This window comes from Archocentrus centrarchus, chromosome 2 (assembly GCF_007364275.1).
Source record: "Archocentrus centrarchus isolate MPI-CPG fArcCen1 chromosome 2, fArcCen1, whole genome shotgun sequence".
In the NCBI taxonomy this organism is placed as follows: domain Eukaryota; kingdom Metazoa; phylum Chordata; class Actinopteri; order Cichliformes; family Cichlidae; genus Archocentrus; species Archocentrus centrarchus.
In genome coordinates this window covers 20,985,970-20,999,164 of record NC_044347.1, presented here as the reverse complement: position 1 = coordinate 20,999,164, position 13,195 = coordinate 20,985,970, and the positions used below count along the sequence as shown (strand labels likewise).

Below are 13,195 nucleotides of genomic sequence, written 5' to 3'. Positions count from 1 at the left end.
CCTGGGAGACTCGCTGTAATTGATGGAACCAGAAAATCCTGAAGGAGAATGTCCAGCCATCAGTTCATGCCCTGAAGTGAAGAGCACTTGGGTTATGCAGCAGGGCAATGATCGGAAACACACCAGCAGGTCCACCTCTGAATGCCTCAGAAAAACAAAGCGAAGGTTTTGGTGTGGTTTGTTCAAAGCCTGGACTCAAATCTGATTGAGATGCTTTGGCATGATAAATGCTCAAAAAAAACCCTCCAATGTGGCTGAATTAAAACAATTCTGCAAAGACGAGTAGGAAAAAATTCCTCCACACACAGTGATGTGAAAGGCTCATTGCCACTTATTGTAAATGATTGCAGTTCTTGCTGCCAAGGGTGGCACAACCAGTCATTAGGTTAGGGGGCACTTACTTTTTCACACAGGGCCAGGTAGGTTTGGATGATTTTTTTTCCCCTTAATAAATGAAATTTTTAATTTTAAAAACTGTTTTGTATATATTTTTGGCTAATAAAATTTGTTTGATATGAAAAATTTAAGTGTGACAAATACACAAAAAAACTCAGAAGAGCGCAAATACTCATTCATGGCACTGTATTGGCTATCTCCCTCTGTGTGTGTGTGTGTGTGTGTGATATAATAACAGTACATGAACTGGCGGTGGCGGTAATGCATCCTCGTGAAGGATGACCGCCTACTTCCAAAAAAACCACAAAAGAAGAAGGCCCTATGACGTGCACACTCCGCCAATATGAAGGCACCCTGGGCAGTTTCTGCCTTTGCTTTTAAAGAATAAGCCTTGTAATTTTTTTTACAAGTGCTAAATCCGCCAACTGGACTAAAGAGTAGGTGTGACAGCGAAAAAATTTATTGGGTGAGACTGATTTTTAATTTAAATATCAGCGGGCGCGCTGCTGGAGGAGGCTGAGATAGGCCCCGCGCTCAGATAAAACATGACACAGTTAACTTTAGCATTAGCCTCCATTCGCTTGTTGTTTCTCGCATGAAATATGCAGAGTAAGTAATATTAACCGACGAAGCCTTTTGAGTCTTATTTGCTTTCCTTGTTATTTAAAGACAGCAAACAGAATCCAGTTTTTGTAGTTAAGAGGGAACTTTGGCTTACTTAAAGCTAGCATGCGATGCAGCTCGCTATGAGTTAGCACAGCAGTTGCACAGAGGGCACATATTTGCATGTGTTTATGTTTTGGACGCGTGATTATACACGGGAGCGCTATACCGTGCAGGAAGGCCATTTGATTACCAAACGGTTGCTACAGTAACACTGAGATCTGGTTTACAACTGCAGTGTGAGGTTTCTGAATGAATTAATTCAGAAAGTGTGAGGCAGGCACTCTGCACAGAGAGTTTCCTCACTTAACAGCTTTTTAAGCCATCGCTTCTAAAGTGTCGGGCTGTAAACATGCAGATGATTACAGACAGTTCACGGTGTGTTGTTTGTCACATTTGCAGTCCTGCAGAATGTCCAAGATCAGGCGGAAGGTAACAGTGGAAAATTCAAAAACCATATCTGACAGCAGCAGCAGCAGCAGCACCACAACCAGCAGCAGCACCAACCCCACCGCCCCGTCCCGCAGGCCCAGTGTGTTTGAAAGACTTGGACCCAGCACTGGGAGTAATGCTGCTGATGTATGTATTACCACGAGTTTAAAATCCACCCCTCACCTCGGGATTTTAAAAGTACTTGGAAGATGCCACCTGATATTTCCAGCACACCACGAGGATGATGCTTGTGTTTGTTTTGCATGCTGCATATGTAGTTGCTATATTCATATAGTCTTTGAATATGGTACTGCATTTTTTTCCCATTTGGTCAGCCTTTTTTTTTGTGTGTGTTTACAGAGTCACTGTAGAAATTGGCTGAAGACCGGAAACTGCAGTTACGGCAACACTTGTCGCTACACACATGGAACTCAGCCACGAGGCAAAGGATTTAGCTTTAGCCGGTAAGATGACTGCAGTTATTGAATTTGGATTGATTGTTGTTTTGTTTTGTTTTGATCAAATCAATCTCTGTGCATGTTTTGTTTACTTTTTTAAAAAAAATTTTATGTGTCTTTATGGGACAGGTCAACCGAGAGACCCACAGGTGATCTGCGGGAGAGGATGAAGAATAAAAGACAGGATGTTGAAGCAGATAACCTGAAACGAGACCTAGATGAGCCCGCATCCCCAACAGTGAGAGTGAGTTGTTTGCTCCTTTGTAATAATGTGTTTCTGAATGAAGAGTCTAGTTTGGATTATGAATCATTTTTGAGCTTTTAAATCATGAAGCACCATTTATCTGTTTGTTAATGCTGCTGTAGCAGAGAGAGTCCTCCAGAGGCCGACACAGGGAGAAGGAGGATATAAAGATAACAAAGGAACGCACCCCAGGCAGTGAGGAAGAGCCCACAGAGTGGGAGACCAATCGTGAAGGTTCACTATCTTTTTTTTTGCTGAAGTTTAAAGGGAAAATGACACATTTATTTGTAAATAAAGTGAACTTTAAGTATGTAAATTGACTTGACGCACTCCTTTCCGTTCCATTTTTTTTGTTGACTTTCAGACTCTGATATTGGTGATTATGACTATGAGTTATCCCTAGAGATGAAGCGTCAGAAGATTCAGCGTGAACTAATGAAATTAGAGCAGGAAAACTTGGAGAAGAGGGAAGAAATTGTCATCAAGAAAGACGAGACGCCGACAAAAACCAGAACCACAGCCTTGCCAAAGGTAAGTGACGAGGTGTTTTGATGATTTGGATGTGCGACGTCTGGATTTCAAATGTATTGGCACAGCTCACGTCCCTCATTGAAGTAGTTCTCTGCAAGATCAACATCTGAATTTCAGCCTGATATGTCACCTTTGCCCTTCAGGCGTCCCCTGAGCAGTTAAGCTCCAAAGATTCACCCTCATCCAGAAAGTCCACTGGCTCCCCAAAACACAAACGAGGAAACAAAGGGCTGGGCTCAGGGAAGAAAGAAAAGAAGGCATCTGTATCCTCGCCCGTTTCAGAAAGTGCCAGGTAGGAAGACGTGGATGGTGTACAGTGAAGTAAAATTGAATCTGAGACCTCCGCATATATTTGATGATGACGTTGTGATGCATATCTTCCATCGTGTTTCAACCAGGTCTTCAAAAGGAAGCCACAGCAAGAAGAAAGGGCCCCGTACCCCCAGTCCCCCTCCACCGGTCCCTCTGGACCTCCCTGTGGTCGGGAAGAAACACAAAGGCAAGCACAAAAACAAGGAAAAGACTGATGAGAAGCAGAAGGAGGGGAAAGATCGTGGACGAGATACGGAAAAACACAAAGAGAAGAAGGAAAAGCGCAGGTAAAGTGGGGACCTCCTGCATCCGCATTTTGCTTTGTAGTATCGTGTAGTGTATGTGCATCACTAATTTACATATATTTTCAATTTGCTGAGTCATATTCACAATTCTCCTGGGTTATCCCTTTCAACTTCCAGTGCTCATTTTTTATAACCTTTTTGTTTGTAGGGATCGATCAGACAGTTCCCACAAGGCCAAGCGGTCTGTGACATCAGAGGAGCGTTCTGGTAGCGTGTCTTCTCCTTCCAGGGGTGTGTCGCCTCCAGTCAGGAAGAAATCTACCTCTCCTAAAGCTTCCTCCCATAAGGCTTCCATCTTAGCATCCCCTCCTCACAGGTGAGCACACGATGGCTTAGAAAACATTGTTTTCTTGTCCAGGGCTTTAAACTCTGGACTCCTGACTTCTTATTTCACAATTATGCAATGTATTTGGACATGATGGCCAGGAGGAAATAACATTTTATCACTGCAGGTCTCCTACCCCACCACGCCACCAACGCAGCCCCAGTCCTTCCCGTCACCACTCCCCTTCGTCCCATTCCGGTTCCTCCGCCCAGCGCCACTCTCCCTCTCCTCGACGCCGTCGTTCTTCCTCTCCCATCTATCACCGGAGTACCACAGCTCAGGCCTCACCTCAGAGTTCCCGGCGCTCTCGATCACCTCTCGTTTCTCACGACACCTCGTCACCCCATCGGCGGTCTGACAGGTCGAGCCCTGGCCGGCGCCACTCCAGGGGCCGCGAGAGGAGTCGTGGTGACAGAGAGAGGAGTCCGCCCATACAGGAGCGCAGACATGAGCGCAGAGATGGTATCTTTATCTTCCACTACTGGATTTCTTTTTCTTTCAGTCTGTTGGCCGATAGACATTTTAAAACAACCCTCCTATGCCCATTAGGCTGTCAGTTAAATTTACATTCATCCCTTCTTAAGCCGTGTGTCTTTTCTCCAAACAGATAGCCACAACAAACGAGAGAAAGACAGTATCCGTGACGACCGGGACTATGACTCTGAACAGATCTCACGGGATACCCGTGATGACCGGGACACCAGAGATGCTCGTGACCGACGGGACACACGTGAGCGAGGGAGGGAAACAACCCGAGAGACTCGTGACAACAGGGACGTGAAGGACTTGAGAGAGAGCAGGGCGGAGACCCGCTCCAGTCGAGACCGCGAAAGGGAGCGAGAGAAGGACCGGGAAAAGGAGAGGGAGCGAGAAAAGGAGCGAGATAGAGAGAGGGAGAGGATCGATGCCCACAGGAAGGAGGATCTGATTCAGGATGACAGGAGTTACGGGAGAGGTCACGGACGTGACGATGGAGGTAGAGGTGAAGGAAGGACCGAAAGCAGGACGGACAGAGCTGAAAGGAATGGACGAGGAAGAGGGCGTGCTAATGAAATACCTGAGAAAGGCAAGAACTTTTTTTTTTTTTTTAAATGTTGGGACACAGTGTAAGGAGTAAATTAAAAACAAAGTGGTTATTTTTTTTTCAATCATTTAAAATCTGAATTTAATTGGAAATGGTCCAAAAACAAACAGTTCACTAGCTGAAATCTCATCCCAGATTTTATGGAAATAGCTTTACCTTTTAGTCTGTCTAAAGCAACTTTATAGTATATGTCAACCCAATTTCTAATTTTTCCTTCCATTAGGCTCCAACAGAAACTCTCGAGGTTCCCAGCTGGAAAGCAGCCATGACAGTTGGGAATCACGGAGCAGTGCAGTTCGTGAACGGAGTGTGGAAAGGACCGCAGATCGCAGCGCTGCTGAAAGAAGCTCTGACAGGGTTTCGGACCGAGATCGCTACGAGTGTGAAAGAAGAGGAGAGCAGACCAGAGACCCCTCCTATGACAGGAGAGGAGGGCACGGTGAGCGGGATCGCAGAGACAACCGAGGAGAAAGAGGTGAAGATTAGGAGCCTAAAAATGATGTCCCATGTTAAAATAACCCTACGTAGTTATTCATGACTGGTTTCTCTGTTTAACAGACCAAAGAGCAGCTTCTCCAAGCAGACACCAGGGGAGGTTAGAGGAGTCTGAGAGGGAGGAGAGAAGGGAGGAGCGCAGGGCGGATAGAGCAGAAGATAGAAGAGAGGATAGGACCCGCGACCGAGAGCGAGACAGAGACAGGGAACGAGAGAGGGAACGGGAGAGAGAGAAAGAGAAGGAGCGGGAGAGGGAGAGAGAGAGGGAAAAGGAGCGAGAGAAGGAGAGGGAGGCGGAGAGGGAGCGGGAGCGTGCCAGGGAGCGAGAACGGGAGAGAGAGAGGGAGAGAGAGCGAGAGAGGGAAAGGCAGCGCGAGGAGCGGGAGAGAGAGAGGGAGAGGGAAAGGGAGCGGGAGGAGCGGGAGAGAGAGAGGGAGAGGAAGGAGAGAGAACGGGAAAGAGAACAGCGCGAGCGGGAGAGACAGCGGGAATGGGAGGCAAGAGAGAGGGGAAGGGAGGAGAGGCGGGAGAGGAGAGAGGACGCCAGGGATGACCGGCCGGTTCGAGACAGCCGGGATGATCGCAAGATGAGGCATGTATCAGCTCGGATTAATATTAATATAAGATTTTCCTCCGTGTAATTGTGCGCTACCTTAGTATTCAGACAATACAGAAAGGGATGCCAACACTTTTCTACATGAAATAAAGGATCCGTTTATAATCCAGTAATTATTTTCAAAATAAAGTTTCCTAAATGTGAGCGTGCAATAATTCAGATGTGGTTTTATTTATCCATTAATGTGCTCCTGATCTGTGTTTATTAAAACGTCTTTTCCTTCCAGTCGTAAGAGGCCCAGGATGGATGGCAGCCAAAGCCCCCGACTCTCACCTAAGCGAACCACGCGGGACCTCAGTCCGGCAGACAGCGACGACTACAATAGTTCAGAAGACAAAAGTGAGCGCCCGATTGGCCGAGGGCAGGCCAAGCTCCACCCCCAGCCCCTCCTCCCCAGCCCAGTGTGTCCGCCTCCATCTGACAGTAGGGAAATTCTTTTTGAAAGGAAACACTACTATTTAATGGGGGGATGCACTTTTTATAGTGCACATCCTTTGTAAACATATATGCACTGTTGGTTACTTGAAGTTTTATTTCTCTTTGTAAAATGCACGTTTTTTTGGTGTTATTGGCTGTCGCTCTAAATTGGCAGAAAGATTTATTGCTAACAACAAAGACCATCAAAGGTCTCCTTTAGGTTAGATTTTTCCTTCATTGTATTTTCAGCCAATACCTCCAAGGAAAAACTCTCACTTGACTGATTTCTGCGATGCTTTAAAAGTACTGAATGTGTTTATGTGACTGCGCTGTATTCATACGCAGATGGGGACAAGCATCGTCTGCTAAGCCAGGTGGTACGGCCCCAGGAACCGCTGTTGCGGTCGCCAACCAGGAGCGTTGCATCCGATGACAAGGCTGCTCACTGGAAGGATGATGATCGCAGGGGAGTTGCGGACAAAAGGGAAGCGCGCGGTCGCCACGAGGACTTGGAGCCTCGTGGGGAACGAAGCAGAGGAGGCGACAGACGGGGGGAGCACCTCTCAGACACACCTTCTGACTTGCGTAGCAGAGGCAGAGATTCCACACCACCTCCGCCTCTACCTCTTGCCAATGCCAGCGAAGACCGAGATACCGCTGGTTCCCAGTCCCACGAGGAGGGGAAAAAGAAGACCAAGTCACAGAGGAAGGGCTTGAAGAAGGGTCGCAAAGATGAGGACACTGCAGGTGGCAGCAGCCTGGCTGCTGCAGGGGACCGTTTCAACCCCGAGCCCCCATCTGGGGCTTCTACTGATGGGCCGCCACCCTTACATTCTCCCAGGAAAGGAGCAAAGAAGAAAGCTCTTGACCGAAAGAGGAAAAGATCACGAGGGGGGGAATCGGAAGCATCCGAGGATGAACCGTTAACCCATGTGCCACACAGTAAGAGGAAGAGGGGTCCTCGGACACCGCCACCCTCAATGAGGCCTGATCACCGAGGCACTGGTGGGAATACAGAGCGCTCTCCTCTCTCCAAAATGGACAATTTCAGTGACTGGTCAGATGAGGAGGTGACAGACCGGGGAGGTTCACTGGAAACACATGCTCCTTTGGTTCCTGCTGAGAGGGCTCCAGCTGAACCTCTCAGGAGAGCTGGTGGCCCCAGGATGGGGCGGGCTAATCCACCCCACATTGCACCTTTACTCTCCCAGGATCCTCCAATGCTACTTCAGACTATGCCTCCGCAGCCTCTCATGTCCCAGCCGCTGCTCCGCAAACCCCCACCAGAGCAGACGCGCAGCAGCAGCATGGGGAGCAACCAGAGTCGGATGTCAACCCGACGCTTGCGTTCACCCTCTAATGAGTCCGCACACAGAGAAGATCCCCAGGGTGCACGATCGCGCCGGGGCAGAATGCAAGGCACTAACTCTCGGGACCGAGAGCGAGAGAGGGAAAGAGAGAGGGAGCGAGACCGTGAGAGGCCGGTGGCGAATGACCCTCCAGGCTCTGAGAGGAAATCCCGAATTGATCAGCTGAGGAGAGGAGAGCCTAGCCGTAGCACTTCATCAGGTAAAATCCTCACCTAAATTGTTAGTATGGCACAGAATTACGCACAGCCTATACTTCCAGGATCACTCTGAATTTGTCTTATCTTTATTTTATTTATTTATTTATTTTTAATTTTAGACCGGCAAGATTCCCGCAGCCACAGCTCCAGGCGCAGCTCTCCTGATTCTGAGAGGCAGGCCAGGTCCAGGTCCCGTGCCGGCTCCTACGACAGTCGAGAACGAGAGAGAGACAGGGAGCCATTTGAACGGGACAGGGAGAGGGATAGAGACCGCAAAGACCTCCGACCTCAGCAGCAACAGCAGCAGCCCCTGGTTCTCCAACAGCAACAGCAACAGAGAGACTGGGATACTGAACCAAGGGAGTGGCCGATCAGAGGACGGGAGCCCCTCCTGATGCGTCCTGGTCGCGAACCTCTCCTTAGGGAGCGGGATATCCGGGACAGGGAACGCTTACTCCCCGAAGGACTCGTCCAGCAGCATGAGCGGGAAAGGGAGCGAGAGAGAGATCGGGAAAGAGACAGTAGAGTTGACAGAGGCGGTGATCGGGAAAGAGAGAGGATGATGATGATGGAGCTACCGCCCCACGGGGACCCCAGGGCTCCAGGACGAGGTGAGATGAGAGGAGACCTGCGAGGAGACATGATGAGACAAGACAGGAGTGATTATGAGCCTCTGCTGCCGAGAGAAGCATTCAGTCCTCCAGAGCCCGAGAAGCCGAGCAACAGCCCCCACCTAATGGGCGATCAGCGGGAGGTGGAGAAGGCAGACAGCATCGACGGTAAGAAGCTAAAAGCATGCATACATTTTTATTTTTCATTTTTCCTACACAGACTTCAATAAAACTTTTGTGTGCTGCGGTTTTAGGAGACGACGATGGGAAAGAAGATGATGGCCAGTCTGTCGCATCTGTTGGCGAGGAGTACGAACCGATCAGTGATGATGAGCTGGATGAAATTCTGGCTGACAGCCAGAAAAAAGAAGATCAGCAAGACGAAGAGAAGATCACAGGTATAATAAATACATTCTGTGGAGAATATATACATATATGGAAATTGTGTCATTAGTTTCTCTTATCTAGTGTTTATTTCAACGTGTGTTTTGTTTGAATATGTTGACGTAATCCTTGCAAAATTAAGCCTCTGCCTTTGCCGTGTGTTGACAGGTCCTCTGGACGTGATTGATGTGGACTGGTCGAGCCTGATGCCCAAACAGAAACAGGAACCGCGGGCAGCAGGGGCAGCCTTGCTCCGCTTCACCCCAGGGGCAGTGCTCCTTAGGGCAGGCATATCCAAGAGACTAGCTGGCCCAGAACTCCTGGAGCAAGTCAGAGAGGTGTGCAAGTCTGAGTTGGACGATCCTAAAGGTGAGCTTGGGACATAAAGACTGAATGTATTGAAAGATGAGTTCAGTCCCATTAGAAGAAACCCAAACAACCCAAACTATTGTTGCTGACCAAGTATTCAGCACATGCATTATTCACTATAATATTAAATGGAATTCTATTTTTAGCTCGTGTAAAACTGGCTTGACAGCATCAAAGATCACACAAGCTTTTTTCATATGTACTTTACTCCCTTCTACCAGCAAAGCTAGTAATTGTGATTGCAGAAAAGAATAGGGTAATAGCCTTTGTTCTAGAGATATTGTGCTTTTTGTTTAGATAAACATTAATTATTCCGCTTAATCCCCCTCTGCTGATATTGTCCTGCTAGATGCTGACAAGCTGTTTGAGCATGACCTGGGAGCCTTGAATATGGCAGCTCTGAACAGGCGGGTGGAGAGAGCAGGTTTATTGAGAAACCTGGGGCCCTGCTGCAAGGCCCTGTGTGCTCGCAGGGACTTTGCCATTCGCCGGCAACTGTTGAAAAATGACAAGGTATGTGTTGTCCAATTACTGACCTAAAAGAAAATAAATTGATCTCAATGTGACATGAGATGTGCTTAAATCTCTTAACTCTCAGCTCTTCTTACTATTCTTTTTCAGGGTCTAACCAAGCACGACCCCACTACACCCGTGGTGGACAATGAGCTCCTGCAGATGAGCATGCGTCTCTTTAGAAGGACCGTGGCTGGCCAGGCATCGGCCCCGGAAAGGTCGGATAGTGGGTCGACGCCAGCAGCTGAAGTCGCCGAAGCTGGTGGTGGTGGAAGTAGTAGTAATAGTAAGCTCAGCACAGCGCAGCCAGAGGTCTGTGTGTCCTGAGAGTAACACACATCAAAGTGAATGCTTCTAGGCCTTTACTTCCTCTCACTCCTAACTCTGTTTCTACCTGTCTCATTTCATTACATTCATAGCCTTTTTAGTCACGAGAGGGAAAACGGCAACATTGTGACTCTATCAGTTATGTTTTGAATGATCTGTTCCATAGACTACTGACAAGATAGCCTATGGAGGGGTGCGACGGTCCATGTATCAGAAATCTAAAATGCACCTAAATGACTGTTTTGTTTGTTTGTTTTTTTTTGTGGATTTACAGTGTTTTAGAGCAGATTTTTAATGATCAGTTTCACCTGCCTAACAAAGATTTGTTTCCCTATGTTGTGCATTGGTTAGTACAACTGTGCATTAAAATGGTTAGATGTTGATTTTTGTAATTGGTCTTTTGCTTTGTATGAAACGACTGTTCAACCATCACATAATGGGACGCTTGATATTGTTCTGTTTGTGTTTACAACATATTACGTGAAGCCGCATCTATAGCGCTGGCTGCATTGACACACAACAGTGAAACGTCCTGCGGGAACTTGAATGAATGTTTCTCACTAAAAAGCACTGCCAAGCTGTTTTTTCACTGAATGTGATTATTTAAAATTAGAGGGGTTTTTTTGGCTTTATGTGCTTCTTTTTAAATGGTTTGGCAGCGTCTTCCTGACATGAACTGAAGTGAGTACAGAGCGCCAGATCACCAACGCGGCAAAATGGAATTCTTCTCCTCACGAGCCCGCATCATCCATAATGGAGCCGAAGTGCTCCCAATAGGAAAAGACAGTGTACTGCTTAGGAAGAAGAAAAAAAAAAAATCATTAATCTGAACTTCTTTGTGTGGCCAGCAGTCAACCAACCAGGGTCACAGTAAGTCTTGCACAGCTGGTTAAGGTGCACCTTTAAAATGTGGTTGTATCAAAAGACAGTTGTAAAAAAAAAAAAAAAAAAAAAAAAAAGCAAACGAAGGTTTTGCATTTTGTGTATCCTGGGACAATTTTAATGGACAAACCAGCTTCAGTGTTGATTAGGAATCCCACCTTCCCACCCCACCCCAGTGCAACAGTGACATGAAATCTGATACCTCTTCTCCACCCATTCGGAGCTGGTGCCTAACCTAGAACCAGTTTACACATTTTCCACACGGCACAAAAAGAAAAAGGTTCCAGTATCGGAAGCACTGGTTAAGGAAGGGCCTACCTCAAAAAAAACTGTCCTCCCATGGAAATAACCCTCCCGCCCCCCCATCTGCTATGTAATATTTGGTTCATAATGTGGGTTAGTTTTTAGAACCAGCAGAGATGGTGGAAAAGAGGTACGAGTAACATACAGTTATCAACATGGAGACTGTTTCCCATTTTAGTCTGATCATGACTGTGGTGTTAGAGAACAATTTTCCTACTTTTTTTTTTTTTTTTTTTTCTTTTATCTAACATTCAAGGTCAATTTTGAGATATTCCAAGTAATGATATCCTGTTCATTGCTGTATTTTTGTTACTGTAAAATAAATGCTGACGTTTTCAAATTGCAACCACATTTTGCCGATTAAGGACAAAACTCGTGAAGCCAGCCGGCAAACCGATTTTGAGGTAAGTTCTGGAGTTTAACAGCCACTAAAACCACAACCACATTATGGTTGTTACATTTATGGGTTTGTCTTTGTGTGTGTGTGTACAGAGGAGGTGCTGCAGCTGCACTTTTTTCCTGCATTGACATCAATTTGATACTTAAAGTACGTGATCAGTTATTTTGTAGATTGTAAAAAAAAAAAAATTAAATTAGGTTGAAGGCTTGTTTAGTAACTTTTTTCACTCGAGAATAAAAGTATCAAGTCCTCAGGATTTAATTACCTGAAAATATTTTTATGCCACATTAATGTATATTACTATTAAATTTCCTTTGAGGTTACCTTCTGGTTAAGTTTGTCTTGTTCACAAGCATGAAATTTTACTTGATGTTCACAAAGTGAGGCAGAAACACTAGGAGTATGTTGGCCTTTTAACATTTAATCAGTGTGGATGAGGAGTGGTGATTTTTGTCTTTTTTTATGATTTTCTTTGTAGAAATGTGTGTATATAGCTGTAAAACAATTTTTTTAATGGTAAATTATGTTTTTGTACATGGAGAAATGACATTTACTGTTTATAGACATATTTGAATTATAATTACAACAATTCATTTTTTTCAAGTAGTAAGAGTAAATTATTTCTGCTATCTCAAATTCAGTTATGTTGAAAAAAGCTTGACTTGTGGGAAAGTGATGTCTCATTTTAAATTTCATTGCATGTCCAAAATAAATAACAAACCATTTTTGGTATGCTGCCATATTTACCATATTTGAATTTGTATTACTGAAATAAAGATATGGTCTTATTTTAAAATTAAATTCTGACTTGTCATAAAATGACATTCCTTAAATATAACTGTTAGTAGTACTGATGTGCAGTTATGTTGGAACAGGAAGGGGCCATCCCCAAACTGTTCCCACAAAGTTGGGAGCATCAAATTTTCCAAAATATCTCGGTGTGCTGAAGCATTAAGAGTTCCTTTCACTGGAACTACAGGGCCGAGTCCAACTCCTGAAAAACAGCCCCACACCATAACCCCCCCCAAACTTTACACTTGACACAGTGCAGTCAGACAAGTACCATTCTCCTGGCAAACCCAGACTCATCTGTCAGACTGCCAGATGGAGAAGTGTGATTCATCAGTCCAGAGAACACGTCTCCACTGCTCTATAGTCCAGTGGCGGTGTGCTTTACTCCACTGCGTCCAACACTTTGCATTGTCCTTGGTGATGTGAGGCTTGGATGCAGCTGCTCAACCATGGAAACCCATTCCATGAAGCTCTCTACGCACTGTTCTTGAGCGAATCTGAAGGCCACATGAAGTTTGGAGGTCTGTAGTGACTGACGCTCCCGAAAGGCGACCTCTGTGCACTATGCGCCTCAGCATCCCCACTGACCCCACTCTGTGATTTTATGTGGTCTACCACTTCATGGCTGAGTTGCTGTCGTTCCCAGTTGCTTTCACTTTGTTATAATACCACTAACAGTTGACTGTGGAATATTTAGTAGTGAGGAAATTTCATGACTGGACTCGTTGCACAGGTGGCATCCTATCACGGTACCACGCTGGAATTCACT

The 13,195-nt window shown here is 46.0% G+C and overlaps 1 protein-coding gene across 3 annotated transcripts; it reads left to right on the top strand.

Moving 5' to 3' along the window:
• Nucleotides 1–710: 710 nt before the first annotated feature.
• zc3h13 (zinc finger CCCH-type containing 13) lies at nt 711–11,008 on the top strand. 3 transcript variants are annotated; one of them, XM_030750458.1, is made up of 20 exons: nt 711–833; nt 1,462–1,638; nt 1,852–1,955; nt 2,079–2,193; nt 2,316–2,427; nt 2,558–2,724; nt 2,868–3,016; nt 3,123–3,323; nt 3,490–3,657; nt 3,794–4,128; nt 4,274–4,732; nt 4,974–5,225; nt 5,309–5,837; nt 6,088–6,284; nt 6,624–7,847; nt 7,965–8,624; nt 8,711–8,854; nt 9,009–9,209; nt 9,559–9,722; nt 9,831–11,008. In XM_030750458.1, the coding sequence occupies exons 2-20, from the start codon at nt 1,471–1,473 to the stop codon at nt 10,047–10,049; spliced, it is 5,568 nt and encodes a 1,855-aa protein (XP_030606318.1). In that variant the 5' UTR covers nt 711–833; nt 1,462–1,470; the 3' UTR covers nt 10,050–11,008. The 3 variants fall into 3 exon arrangements, with proteins under 3 accessions (XP_030606318.1, XP_030606326.1, XP_030606312.1); XM_030750466.1 differs by having other exon boundaries at nt 718–862; nt 2,319–2,427; XM_030750452.1 differs by having other exon boundaries at nt 718–862.
• The last annotated feature ends 2,187 nt before the right edge of the window (nt 11,009–13,195 follow it).